The sequence below is a fragment of the Abramis brama genome, assembly GCF_963993115.1.
Source record: "Abramis brama genome assembly, chromosome: 10".
Taxonomy (NCBI): domain Eukaryota; kingdom Metazoa; phylum Chordata; class Actinopteri; order Cypriniformes; family Leuciscidae; genus Abramis; species Abramis brama.
The window spans coordinates 19,326,166-19,340,824 of record NC_139972.1 but is presented as its reverse complement, the minus strand read 5'-3'; the positions used below and the strand labels follow the sequence as shown (position 1 = coordinate 19,340,824).

At 36.7% G+C, this 14,659-nt stretch overlaps 2 protein-coding genes across 7 annotated transcripts in view; one reads left to right on the top strand and one right to left on the bottom strand.

Moving 5' to 3' along the window:
• Positions 1–622, bottom strand: part of myo18ab (myosin XVIIIA b) — a 112,198-nt gene extending 111,576 nt beyond the window's left edge. For 2 of the 6 annotated variants that reach the window (XM_084127106.1, XM_084127107.1), the window contains exon 1: positions 125–621. The gene's annotated coding sequence lies outside the window, so the exon portion shown is untranslated. Of the gene's footprint in view, positions 1–124 lie in introns of all 6 variants that reach the window. The other 4 variants (XM_084127104.1, XM_084127113.1, XM_084127111.1 and 1 more) reach the window with 4 other exon arrangements.
• Positions 623–1,586: 964 nt separating this feature from the next.
• appbp2 (amyloid beta precursor protein (cytoplasmic tail) binding protein 2) lies at positions 1,587–14,393 on the top strand. Its single transcript, XM_084127123.1, has 13 exons — positions 1,587–3,499; positions 5,362–5,450; positions 5,875–6,026; positions 6,107–6,230; positions 6,605–6,773; positions 6,851–6,940; positions 7,035–7,102; positions 7,203–7,308; positions 7,401–7,525; positions 8,231–8,316; positions 8,516–8,706; positions 8,895–9,060; positions 11,323–14,393. Exons 1-13 carry the CDS (start codon positions 3,362–3,364, stop codon positions 11,583–11,585), a joined length of 1,767 nt encoding a protein of 588 aa, XP_083983249.1. The 5' UTR covers positions 1,587–3,361; the 3' UTR covers positions 11,586–14,393.
• Positions 14,394–14,659: the final 266 nt, after the last annotated feature.

Genomic DNA, 14,659 nt, shown 5'->3' with positions numbered 1-14,659 from the left:
CTGCTGTTGATCCCATGCTTACATCCCTGACATGGGATTTTACCTCCTGAAAATAACTGGATGTTATCTTGTTCACAGGATTAAAACATAAATAGATATACACATAAAAGTCCGCAGGACTCACCGTTGTGAGGTATCCAGGTTTTTGGTAGGGAACGGTGTTGTTTCTGTTCGTTCTATCCTCTAGATGGGCGCAGCTGAACGTGAGCAGGCGAGCACTGTTGTAAATATATAGTGATAAAGGCGGTATGTTGGCCTCATGCTGCTTATTGTTCGGTGAGAGGAAACGGCGACATCTGCTGTCTGTGTTGAGAACTGCAGCTGCAGAAATCAATGGCAAACACGTTCAGTGAAACACAAATCTATTGTCTCGTTTTGCTTTTGGTGGTCGTCAATTGGTTGCTACTGTAAAATCATTTCAGAACAGGTCTAGAGATGGGCTATATAAAACTGACACTGAAGGGTCTCAGTTAAATCAAAGCTTTGGTATGGGTCAGAGTTATTAATGTTAACTAAAAACATTTTTTGTTCATTGAAATAAAGCTGCAATAAAATATGAACATTTGATTAAAAACGAAATTAAAATTAGAAATGTTGCCTTGTAGCACTAAAAATACAAACTGGTAATAAATAAATAAATAAATAAACTGAACTTAAAAATAATAATAAAACCTAAATAGTAATATTTTAAAAAATATATATATAATAAAAATTACAAAAACACATAACAAAAATACTTAAATTAAAATACAAAACTGAAAATATAAAAATAAAAGCTCATTAACAAAATTAATTAATCTTTTATAGTATTTACATAATGCTAAAATTGCAGGTATGGTATTTATGGGCTTGAACTTGAACGGGATCTTGGGGCCCTGACCTTTCGTCAGTTTTTGTTTTGTTTTGTTTTTGCTTAAGTAATTATAAGTTACTAAATTGCGTACTAAGCTTAACTACCTGTGAGGACCTTTTTCTTTATAAAATGACCTCACAAATATAGTGACACATTTCAAAAATAAGTTTGTGAAGCCAAATTATATTTTGTTTTGCACTTATGATTGCTTTTGATCATTAGTATAATGTTTGATTAATCATAATCATGTACTTTTGTATATTTTAATCATAGTAGCCTTCTCTTTGGTCTACTGTAACATTTATTTAAGTGGGAGAAGTAATTAGAGACTTTAGCTTTAGCCTGTTTTTTTTTAGTTCAATAAACAATAATGACATTACAATTAAGGAAGATTACAGTTGTACTAACGAGATATAATACTTGGATAAAAATACAAAATAACCATATGTAAGATAAATCAGGGGTTTTCAATCTTTTAGATGCCACAGACCACCAAATTTGATCATCACTGTGTGAATTTAAAAAGCACATTTTATAAACATCCAATTTAAACAGTGAAAAATGTATATTCTAAATGTAAAATTATTTTCTATTAAGTTACACATATATATTTTACTCACTATGAATGTAATGTTTATTAATCATTTTTATCTATTCACTTAGGTCTATTTATTTTAATCTTATTATTTATTTATATTTTTCTCTAGACTTATCCGCAGACTCCTGTCACTCTCCTGCAACCCCCTGGGGTCCCCGGACCCCAGTTCGAAACCCCCTGGGAATTCACTGTGCGGCACAAAGGAATACATAATCTACATTAGGCTATATGAGGGAGGTAGTTTGAAATCTAGTCCAATAAGTATCATTTAGACTAATTGGGTGAAACAACATACATAACAGCTGATTTCAAAGGATTTTCTTATGATACTGCAAAATGGATTTTACTAGTAGTGGCCAGTAGGTGGTGCCCACCTTCAATTCCTGCTCGGCATATTGGAACCATGGGTATGGAATGCCAAAGCTGCTGAAATAAGAAATAAATAAACACATAAATAATATAAAAAGTAAAATAAATTAAAAAAGTAAATAAATGCATAAATAATTATACTAATAAATGTAAAACAAAATGTAAAACAAAATTAAATGTATATTTATTATTTTATTTCCTTATTTATGTATAATTGTATTGTTTCAAATTTATTTATTTTTTCATTTATAGTACATTTATTTAGTTCCACGTTTATTTATTTATATATGTAGCCTATTTATGTCAACATGTATTTCTTTCCACATTTATTTATTTTCACATTTATTTATTTCTACATTTCTTTGTCCGTATGGTAATGAGGGGGGCGTGTTTTACCTCAGACATAGCAATCGAGCTCAGAGTGGAAAGGGCAAAGCTTTGAGCCCAGAGTTACACCTTATGGTGTGACCAAACAAAATGCAAGAGGTGTGTGGACAAGTGAAAATAAATAAATGTATAAATAAATAAATAAATGTGGAAAGTTACATTTATTTTACATTTTAATTTACAATTAAATACAATTATTAAATACAATTATAAATAAATAAGGAAATAAAAGTATAAACAAGTTTTTTTACATTTCTTTGTATATTTATTTATTTATTATTTCGGCAGCTTTGGCATTCCATAACATGGATGGTACAAGTCTCACAAGGGAAGGAACATTCACAAGGCATCTCCTTCTATTCTATTCAAATATATTTAGATTAATGCACAATAATAAATACTTTGTCATTGTCTATCGAGTCGTATATGTTTTCTGACTTGCAGTATGACGTATGTACCACAACCGCGAAAAAAACGTGTTAAACAAGTTACAGTTTATCAGCCGAACCACTTTGACCAGAAATATTTACTTGAAGTACCCCCTCAGATTTAATAACGAATACAGTATTCCATCTTTTAGTAAGTGTTTTGATTGCTTTTATTTTAAAATTATTTATTCCTTTTTATAATTTAAAATTTTTGTGAACTTTTGACAAAAATCTGTTTAGTGCAGGATGAGTTCAATCTTTTCGTTCCATTTTCCCAGAAAAGAAAGGTTATACGTTGTAAATATGTATACCTGCTAAATAATTTTGTTTCCTGACACATTAACATTAAAATATCTAATAGATATGACACAAAAATTTGATTACTCTTGAGAGATTCCCGTCGTCCTCCCAGCGGATGTTATTCTGAACTACAGTCAAATGCGCGTTCACTGAGTTCGAGCGGAGCTCTAGCGCTACGTCATTGCCTAAAGTGTCATAGAGTGGGCGGGGCATCTCGGTCGGGGATGAGCTTTAAACATGAGAGCATAACCTTAGGGTTGTGTTCCCTATCACTACAGTCCGTTTCAAACTCAAAAAGCGCTTCCAGGTGCGGGGGTGTATGAGGAGCATCAGAGTAAAGAGTTTTACCTCGATCAGGTAGCGAAGGAGGTAAAAGTAGGAGTGGAAGAGGGGGGGCTGTGGTTGGATTTAGTGAAAGAAAACAATATGGCCGCGGTGGAACTGGAATGGATCCCTGAGACCCTGTACAACACCGCTATCTCAGCCGTGGTAGACAACTACGGCCGATCGCGACGGGACATCCGCTCTCTGCCTGAAAATATACAGTTTGATGTGTACTACAAGGTAAGAAGGACAGTGAATGAGTGCATTGCGGAACAAACGTCAAAGCATCTGACACTTTTCACTAGCAGCTTGGCTAACAAAAACTGACTCAAGCTCTCAGTGCAGCGCTAACGTTAGTTATGAGAGACTCGAGCTACGAGACGATTAACCGTTAAGGTTGTCTGGTTTAAGAGTACACTCATTTCTGTGTGGCAGTTTAGGTTGAGACACATTGAAGTGCTCACTATATTCCAGTTATCTTAGCCTGTAAGTTAGCTTATCTGCTGCTGAATGATATATAGCTCTCTGGGTCAAGACTAGTTAAACATAAAACACTATGACATTTCACTTTTTACCCTGTTAACCTTATTTATGTGTACTAGATATAATGGCATGTGAGTATTTAAACCATATCCGTGTTTCTAACAAATTCACAAGTTTTGTATGACATAATTGACATCTGCAAATATGGGTTGAATGGTTTGTCACCAACTACTGTGAAAACAATTAATAAACAGAAAAGACAAAAGTGACTATAATAAGGTTCCAATATTAACATGAACTAACAATGAAAAATACTTCTAAAGCATGTATTAATCTTATTTAATGATTTACTTGCCAATTATTTTTAAATCACTTCTTGATTTGAGAGTTGTTGTTGTTTGGCAAAAGAGATGATTTTCTAAAACCACATTAACTAATGGGACCAAATTACTTATTTGATCTCATATTAATAGTTATGTAAAATTAAATATGCTCAATGTATCAAATATTTGTATTGCTCATGCATTTTAAGGCCACTTTGTGTGACCTGCTTGACTTGCCCTCTTGTCTTTTTAATTTGATTTGCCTTTTTGTACATTTAAGTTGGCAAATATGTGATTAAACCAATCCCACTGTTTTGTGTTCAAAGGCTATCAGAGTTTGTTATGACAAATGACCTTAAATCTTTCATCATTCCTCAATCATTAGACAATAAATATTCTGCATTTATGTATTGCCAAACTGAGTTTGAGAGGGGACTGTATTTATTATTTGGTTTGAAGATATAGTTAAATGACGAATCAAGTTGAACTGGAACCCATTAGATTAGACCAGAGAAGGTTTATTGACGTAATTGTTCTTTCTCTAGGTAGTTTGGAGACTTTAGATTTTTATTTTGCTTAAAGTAGAGATCTGCTTAGACAGTGGTTCTCAAACATGGGGACTCCGCAAACTTCCAAGGGGATGTAAAGATTACTTAAGATTTAAAATAAGACAAAACAAGCATGGAAATAAGACAAAATAGCTACAAAAAAATCTATTAAAAAATGTTGTTGTTTTTTTAAGAAGAAGCCTAATTTTAAAAGTGTGATACCAAGATGTGGAAAAGTCATTTTTTATCATTTTTATAATGAATATAGGCTACATTTTTCTAGTTATGCCAAGCTAAAAAATGTTACCGGGTAGAAATTGTAAGTACAAATATATATATATATATATTACAATACAATTATTGTGGAAAATTGGAGTCAAAAAGTTTGAGAACCACTGACTTAGGATGATCATAGTTTTTAGCTTCAAATTTAACAGTAAGGGTTAAATGACTCTTCTGTGTAGATAATTTGACCATTTAATCATTAAAATATTTTTCATTTCTTTGTAAGATCAGTCAATTTGGTGTCGAAAACCAAATGTGCCAAACACAAACAAAATGTTATTGGCACACGTTACGTATTGGTCTTGCACAAGCCACACTCTTCCTGATTGCACATTCTGTCTTTATAATTGCTACTTTTCTTGGTTTTCTGGGCCTTGGCACCCCCAAGGGAAAGCTTGTGTTGTCTTCTTTGTGTCACATGTACAGTAGGGTCAACAATCTCACATTTCTTCATGTGTTCCAGCTTTACCAGCAAGGCCGGCTCTGCCAGCTGGGAGGGGAGTTTTGTGAGCTGGAGGTCTTCGCTAAAGTCCTCAGGGCCTCTGACAAAAGGTAATTGACAGCTGAATCTGTCAAGGTAAAATAGCTCAAAGCCATACCTTAATGATGTGTATATATGGCCAGACTGAATGAGATAGTGTGTGTGTATTTTGATCTGATGAATCAAATCTCACATGATGTATATGTCCAGTCCTCAGTGGCACATTTATTCTTCAGAAATCATTCTAATGCTGATTTGGTGCTCAAGAAACATTTCTTATTATTATCAATTTTGAAAACAGTTGTGCTACCTAATATTTTTGTGGAAATTACATTTAAAAAGACTTTACTGTCAATTTTGATCAATTTAATGCATCTTGGCTAAATTAAATTATTAATTTCTTTAAAAACAAAATCTTACTGACCCCCAACGGTAGTACTGTGTGTGTATGTGTGTACTGATTAGATGAAAGACAGAACATGTTTTCTCCCACAGGCACCTCTTACACCACTGCTTCCAGGCTCTGATGGACCACGGTGTGAAGGTCGCTTCAGTCCTGGCCAACTCCTTCAGCCGCCGATGTTCATACATCGCAGAGTCAGATGCGCACGTGAAAGAGAAAGCTATACAGTTTGGCTTTGTTTTAGGTATGGTGCTCACTTTTCTGCCCTTTCAGCTTATAATAACAAGCTGTTGTAATTGTAATAATACTTTTCTTCCATCTCAGGTGGCTTTTTATCAGATGCCGGTTGGTATGGAGATGCAGAGAAAGTCTTTCTGTCTTGTCTCCAGCTGTGCACATTACATGATGAGGTTCTTCACTGGTATCGTGCAGTGGAGTGCTGTGTGAGGTGAGTAAATAGTTAGCTTGAGTCTCTTCTAGCAGTAAATGGTCAGTTAGTCATTTTAACAGTACTTGTGTCCCAAATGATGCACTATACATTGTGCACTATGTACCTAACCGTGTTGTGTATGAATTTTATAAGGTTATTTTGTCTGATCCCCCCTCTATTACATAATTTAACCTGTGACAGTTGAGTGCATGAAGTGTCCAATATTACACACATTTAATAAAGTGCATCATCTGGGTAATTAAAATGTGATACACACTACTCACACTATTTATACTACAAAACAGCATAGAATAGTGAATAATTACGTAAATTGGGATGCACCTAGTGTTATTAATATCTTACTAATGTGTTATTGGGACTTTGTGTGCCAGGTTACTTCATGTGCGTAATGGCAACTGCAAATACCACCTGGGAGAAGAGACTTTCAAACTGGCCCAGTCTTACATGGACAAACTAGCCAAACACGGCCATCAGGCTAATAAGGCTGCCCTGTATGGAGAATTGTGTGCCCTGCTATTTGCCAAAAGCCACTATGATGAGGTAAGTCCCAATGCAACAATACCAGATGTCTGTTTGGAGAACGGCTGCTCTACAGTTGTGTTCCTTATGTGTTTTAGGCTTATAGGTGGTGTATAGAGGCTATGAGGGAGATCACTGTCGGCTTACCTGTGAAAGTAGTAGTTGATGTTCTCAGACAAGCCTCTAAGGTCAGTGATTGCTGGATGTTGGAGGTTTTTTTTAAATAGATGTAAACTTCTGATCCATTGTCACATTACATCATCATAAAATCGATCCCTGCAGGCTTGTGTTGTTAAGCGGGAGTTCAGGAAAGCTGAACAACTGATAAAACATGCAGTTTTTTTGGCACGGTAAGAACTACCATGCATATTTAAAGCGCTGGTGATGGTGAAATTATGTTTGATTTTACAACGATGAAATGCTTTATGTATTCCCACATTTTGTTTCCAGGGAACATTTTGGGCACAAGCACCCAAAATACTCAGATACACTACTAGATTATGGATTTTATCTCTTAAACGTGGATAATATCTGCCAATCAGTGGTCATTTACCAGGTGAGCTAAGAATTACTTAAAATTTGGGTTCTTTGCAAGTATAAATAAATTTTCTCATTCGCTGAAAAACAATGGGTGTGTTCTACCTTCAGATTGCACTCGATATTCGGCAATCCGTGTTTGGAGGAAAGAATATTCATGTTGCAACTGCACATGAGGACCTGGCGTATTCGTCCTACGTCCATCAGTACAGCTCTGGAAAATTCGATAACGCACTGTGAGTGTCTCAATCCTATCCTGAGTGCATTAGTTAGTTAATTTAGAGAATTATGATGACATCTGGGAGGGTAAATGAACTAAATCAATGATTCGTGTACTGCTACTCAGTGCTTACATTCAGATGCTTCTAAATAGAATTATATAGGACACATAGATTGATGATGATTCATAAACGGACGACTCTTATGAGCAGGTTCTCTTAATGAATTGCTTACAAATAACTCTTAAATGAAAATATCCATTTGAATCATTCTGAATAAATCCTTCATTAAATTAACTTTTTTTTTTTTACAAAAAGCTGTAATCTTGGGTGATGTGGGATTCCCTCACTCTAAAAACAGAATTCATTTGGCAACACTGAACAATACATAATCGTTCAGACAAACATTCCTCCTATTACGATCACCATGAAAATACGAATAATTTAATTGGTGTCTTGAGTCCCTTCTTGAAAAGCAAGCTGCCAGTTTCCAAGATGAAACTTTGTATTTTTGTTTGCAACTAATCTCGTATGAACTTTTATACCATTTCATGTGTCCCTCGAGTGTTAAGAAGTCCATGACACAGATGTCCAGTAGTTGACCTAACCTTTAACACAATTAAGTTGTTCTTTTAGAATTGTTTTTTTTTTCCTCTGAATTTTTTTTCTTGGAAGTGTTTATCGAATAACGTACCAGTTTCATACTTTGAATTTTGCTTTTAGATTCCACGCAGAACGTGCCATAGACATCATAACTCACATTCTCCCTGAAGACCATCTGCTTCTGGCCTCGTCCAAGAGGGTGAAAGGTGAGACTAGCACTTTGAAAAGCTTTCATAACTCCCCTCATTCAGAGCTGCATTACTGGAATGACAACATTAAAATGGTAGCATTGGTTTAAAGTAGCATTATCTTTTCACTCTTCAGTTTTAGTTTTTTTTTTTTTTTACTTAATTGAAAAATCATGTTACTTCAGTCTAAATTGTAATTCTGATGTTACATCTCAAGCCCTAATCCTGGAGGAGATTGCCATCGATTGTCATAACAAAGAAACAGAGGAACGCCTCCTGCAGGAGGCCCATGATCTGCACCTCTCCTCCCTCCAGTTGGCCAAAAAAGCCTTCGGAGAGTTTAACGTTCAGACGGCGAAACACTACGGCAACCTGGGCCGCCTCTACCAATCCATGCGCAAATTCAAGGTTTTTATTTGTTCCTCCTTATTTAAACCTGTGAGAATGTTACCATTAATAATATATGGAAATCACAAGTGGATTGTTGTGAAAGAACATGTGTTTTTTTCTATTGTGTAAGCCAATCTCAACTTTTGAGTGTTTTTGAGGTCGCTGTTGGGCTGACTGACCTTTCCATGGTGTGATTTGTAATGCAGGAGGCAGAGGAGATGCACATCAAGGCCATTCAGATCAAGGAGCAGCTGTTGGGACAGGAGGACTATGAGGTGGCTCTGTCAGTGGGACACTTGGCCTCGCTCTATAACTATGACATGAATCAGTACGATGATGCCGAGCGCCTCTACTTGCGCTCCATCGCTATTGGTGAGGGTTACTTTTGTAGTTGCATTTTGGGTGGACATGCATGACATTTCTGTTCAGTTATTGTTCTTTTTTTAAATTATTGTTATTTATGTTGGTTGATATTGGACATATTTGTTGGAGGAAATTGTTTATTTAATTGTGCTCATTTCACACTTAATTAGTTGTTGTTTTTTTAAAGCTGCAGTCCGTAATTTTTTTTGGGTTAAAAATGAAAGTACATAACCAGCCAGTGTTCAAAAGTCTGCTTGCCTTAGCTCGATTCAAAGCGATAAGCTTGTAATAATGTTTTTAATTCCAGTGGTACTGGTGGATTTCCATGGGAAATTCGAGCATGTCTTTGCGTCATTACGTCACATCTGTACACATAAAGAAGGTGTCTCGGCTTGTAGGCTATATTGCGTGTGAGGATGTTGGAGGTGGAGATTTATAGCCTTTTCTCACAGCACTTGATATAATTAAACTTATCAATTTGATGGCGGATCCAGAAAGGTTCAAATGACAATCACCAGTGACAACTGGAGATTCACCCGTTGTAAAATGCAAAAGACTTCGGACTTCGGAGTGGCCACAGAAAAAAAGAGGCTGCAACCGGGCCCATGCAAAAACAAGGATAATATCGGAAGGGCATTAAATGTAGTCATGCAATGCTGATGTTGTTAACATTAATAATTTGAGAACAAAGTATAATTTGCACGGTTTGACGTGATATGATAAGCGATCGTTAGATTTAATCAGCGCAATTTACTGCAATGCTTTTTTTCCCTTAGTTGGTCAGAACAAAAGTGGATGTTCAGATGTTACTTGTTACTCTTACTTGTTCAGATGACATTTTCCGGTGAAAATTCTTATGTTGGTCATGCTTCCAAAAAGTAGAATCTGTGATTCTGAATGACAGTATCCACACTGGCGCGGCGACTGACAGACGCACATTCTCCTCAAAACATTGGATTCATCCGCGCTGTGCCGTGCCGAGCCGAGGCACAACCCATGTAAAGTTGATAATTCCACGAATAACTGCAATTGCAGCTTTCGAACAGAGATGGCGACAAAGAGGAAAACCTACGGACTGCAGCTTTAAAGATTAACAATTTAATTTTACATAATTTTTTTGGTTTTTAATTCATTTTATATATTTTTTTTTATTTATTTAATGTTTACATTTTAACAATGTTGTTAAAACCAAATCTCAAAATAAATATCCATTTTTCATTATGTACATAATGTAATTTAATTAAGTCACTTGGAACATTTAAAATGATTGATTTTTGTTTTGTTTGTTTGTATATTTTTTTAGACTTTTTTTAAGTTCCAAGAACTTTGACCCTTGCTGGCAAAGTGAGACGCAATGAGCAAATTTTTTAAAAGTGAGTTATTGTTATATATAGTCCGCAAAGTCAATTTTGAGAAGTTTTCTGAAGGTTCCAAAACAAAATCACCTAGCAACCATACCTTAAAATCCCTGGTAATAACACCAGGAACCATATATCTATAAGAAAAATATATATTCAACTTTTTTTATTTTTTTAGTTCTTATTTGTTTGATTAACATGAAACAGACAGCCTATATTAAGACCTACTGTACCGCACAGATCTAATATAATGTTACTCAGATGTTTTTCCACAACAGTTAACCAAATGTTCGCTTAAGACATAACAGATAATGTTTACGTGGCTAGGCCAAGACAGAAATTTTGAAAAACTGGAATTCTGTGTATGTGTGTATATTGGGATCCTGCGCTGTCTGAGGCGTCTTTGTGCGCACGCCTTGGATGTTGATTGATTGTTTTGTTTACTTCAGCTTGTTCAGACTCATGTCATCGAGAATTCGCTATGAATATTCACAAAGTTGGAATGCTGCGCTTTAAAACGATACCAAACATGTGTTTGAGGGGAAGTGCCAGTCATCAAGAAGTGAGCAAAGACAAAGGAAAGGCACTCCTCTCAGAAAACGTACAAAGAAAGATACTTTTAGATGTTTAATTGCTATTTGGAGCATTGGGATCGCTAGACAAGGGCTTAATGAACACATTTTTGGGAAAACCTTAAATTCAACCAAAAGTACTAGCTCGGAAGTAGTGAGTTCCGACTCATTTTGCTAGCACGTCACATTTATTTGAAATAATCCTTTGTAACAATATAAAAAAACTGTTCTGTCACTTTTGATCAATGTTCTTACTAAATAAAAGTATTAATTTCTTCTTCTTCAAATGTAGAATCTTGTTCTTAACATAATAACATAAATTATTTGTCTGTTTCCCGCAGGCAAGAAGTTGTTCGGGGAGGGTTACAGTGGACTGGAATATGACTACAGAGGCCTGATAAAACTGTACAACTCAGTTGGAAACTACGAGAAGGTCTTTGAGTACCACAATATTCTGTCCAACTGGAATCGTTTAAGGGACAGGCAGTTTGCAGTAGCCAACGCGCTGGAGGACGTCAACACGAGCCCCCAGGTCACAGAGCAGGTGGTGCAGTCTTTCCTGCTTTCCCAGAGCCACGGTGCCGGACGCTCCTGCTTGGGCTAACGGCTGGGAAGCCTATCGCACTGCCCACCTGAAACATATGGATGTGCACATTCACCCACATTTCACTCCTTCACACCCATTTATTCACAAGTAGTCAAGACGGGCAGGGAGTGTGATCATCATCTTGAGCTCCTCAAGCTCTTGGACTGTCAATTCACTTGTACCAGCCACTCCCAATGCCCATTTTCCTTAAAATTGGAGACAAACCATGACATCTTTCCGACCATGCTAACACTCTTGATGGATAAGCAACCATTCATTGAATCGGTTCACTCTTCTCGCAATTTTGAAGAACCAGACCATTTCTCAGACTTCAAGTGGAGTTGAATTAAAAAAACAGAAGTCCAACAAAGACTGAAAACACACCCTCTGTTCTTTTTTATTTTGTATTTGAAGGAGAGTTGCTCCACACTACAGAAATACTTTATTACCGCATCATCTATATTGTGCTCTCAGAAAATGCACCCATAGAAGGAGATTCGACGAAATAAAAGCTCCGAGTGAAGGAACATCCGTAGATGTCCGTGTCCCCATTAACACAAGGATTAGAGCTTGACTTCGTGTAATGCAAAGCTTTGCATTTGAGGATTACCTGTGTGCTCTCTGGAAAATGAGACCAGCCATGTTACATTATGGACCATTATGTTTATTCTTGCTTTTTTATTATTAATTTGTGTCATGTGTGGAATTTATGGACCAGTGGGTTTACGAATGCTCTAGATACCTTGTTTTAAGTTCTCTTCTGGTTTTGTATTCCCTTAGTACTGACATAGCTTATTTTAAACTGCCAATAATTTATATGCAAGGTATGCTACAACTTGTAGGTGTAACGTTGCAAACAGATGAGCCAAAATAACTTCTGTTGATAATTATAATACGTGTGTGACCACAGTAAATTGCCATAATATAAACTAAACGGAGTGGGAGGACGAGTTCACAAAGCCGGCTTTCTGTCATAGCAAAGCCTTATTCACGCATACACACACACACACACACAATATAAGCTGGAGCGGTGATAGTTACGGGACCAGGTTTCCCAGGTCGTCGTTGTTGTTTTCCTTTCAGAGCTCGGCCCCGGGTGGTATAGATTAACACCCCTGGCCCACTGCCAGCTGACTGGACACACCAAAAAAAAGGGCTGAGCGCAGCACCTGTCATTGTAAACCTGCGGTATAGTGCGCAGGGGTGTGAATCCACACACAGTTGTGTAGTAGCAGTGCAATATTTTGCTGAATGCACCTGTACCACACTCCAAATTCAATCAGTCTGACTCATTTCACTGCCGCTCCTCTGTCAAATATCCAAAAGCCACACCGACTCGTAACCAAGTTGACAAGGAGAACATTTTAAGTTGAATGAGGACTATTGCGATTAAATTGGCAATTTTTTCTGCTCACACCTCATAGCGAACTCATTGTTTTTTGCCTTGCTTCAGGCTAGTCATGTAGAATGTGCTGTTAACGTCTTGCAGCTTTTTAGCCCTCGATCACGGCTGCAGCACCAGGACCCCAGCTCGAGCTGAAGTCCCAGCCTTAGTCTTAAAGGACTCTCAGCTGGTGGGGATCTAATTTGTCAGCCTTTTTCAAATAGCTTGCTTTGGTCGAAACCACCTGCAGAATTTCAAACACTTTTCGCCCTGTAAACCGAGCAAGAGATAGGCTAGAACATGCGAGGGACGTTATTTTACTCATTTTCACTCCTAAAAAATCCCTTTATTGTTAAGGTTGGGGTTTGATTGTGAAGAATCAGGCAATCTCAATACCAAGGGAAGGATGGGAATTTGCCTTGGTTAGAGAGATGGAATATTGTAACAAATAAACTGTGATCTTGCAAACTTGTTATAAGTGCATTTCCATTGACTATATTAGTGGAGTTCTCATATCAGATGACAATTTGAATATCAGATGTGAAAATAATGCACATGGGAAATAACTAAGCTTGGTGGATGCAGAAAGAATTTAATACGTAGCTCTGATTGCTTCCTTCTGAATGTCGATTCAAGGGCTCATTCGTCAACCTCAAGTGGCATTTCATGGTTAGAAAGATGGTTGATCAAATCCATACTGTTTTTTAAGTCAGAATAGGCCACAGTCCCCCGAAAAACAAAGGTGCTTATGGGTCAAAAGTTCTCTTTCTTTGCATGTTTAAGTAATTGTATATAGAAGTAGATGCATAGCTTCAAGTGGTTATTGTCCCAGTGAGCGTGACAGAAAAACAATCTTATACTGAGCAGTTAATGTCCCATGAAACAAGAGAACAATGAACTTTGAAACTCGAAAGTGATCACGGAAATTAATAAATAGCATCCTCTGACAATAAAAGCAATCCTGTCACTACAACCCTTCACTTTTCTTCTAAATCTGCCCTCAGAGTTGGAGAATGTATTTACGGGTTGATAACGACAAAGCGGGGCCTTTTTGATGCTAATTATCTTAATGAAGTCCTCGGACGTGCTGACACGTGTAGATTGTGATATAGCCAAAGTGCTGTTTCAGATGGACGATGGCGATCCTTGAAGTAACGACCTTTGAGTGGATGTGATTTTTTTTATGATTTTGTTTTAAAGACCTGTTCGTGTCTATATCCATTGGAGACACTCTAGGAGCGTTTGGCTAAAAAAGAGGAAAATTGTGTTTTTAACATTGATACTGACTGTTACCCTGGAAATGTCAGTGACCTGTGCCACAATGAGCCTCTGCTTGGATATTCTTCAGTCATTGGCTTTATGTAACTCACCCCCAGTAGAGTCTGCTGTACATTGTACATCTGTAACCACCAAATCATTATTAAACTCATTTGTATCCACCATTGTGAAAATCTGTAACTACTTCTAACACAAAAAAAAACAATATAGAGCTGTCTTATAGACTACAATGAGCAATATTGCTTCTGAAGTATTAAAATTGCTTTATTTTTGTCCTTTACATGATTATTCTTCACCTGTTTCTGAAGTCAATGTGATATGTTTGAGTCTATGACTTGAATGCAACGGGATCCTACAAAAACCACTCTTTCGGGTGGTGGCTGAACAAAAAATTGAATAAAAGACTGTACTCAGCATGTGTACCTCTGTA

Coding starts and splice junctions, on each gene's coding strand:
- appbp2 (XM_084127123.1), top strand. CDS start 3,362: ATGGCCGCGGTGGAACTGGAATGGATCCCTGAGACCCTGTACAACACC. Junction 6,027..6,106: donor ACAGTTTGGCTTTGTTTTAG/GTATGGTGCTCA, acceptor CTTCCATCTCAG/GTGGCTTTTTATCAGATGCC. Junction 8,317..8,515: donor CTCGTCCAAGAGGGTGAAAG/GTGAGACTAGCA, acceptor TTACATCTCAAG/CCCTAATCCTGGAGGAGATT.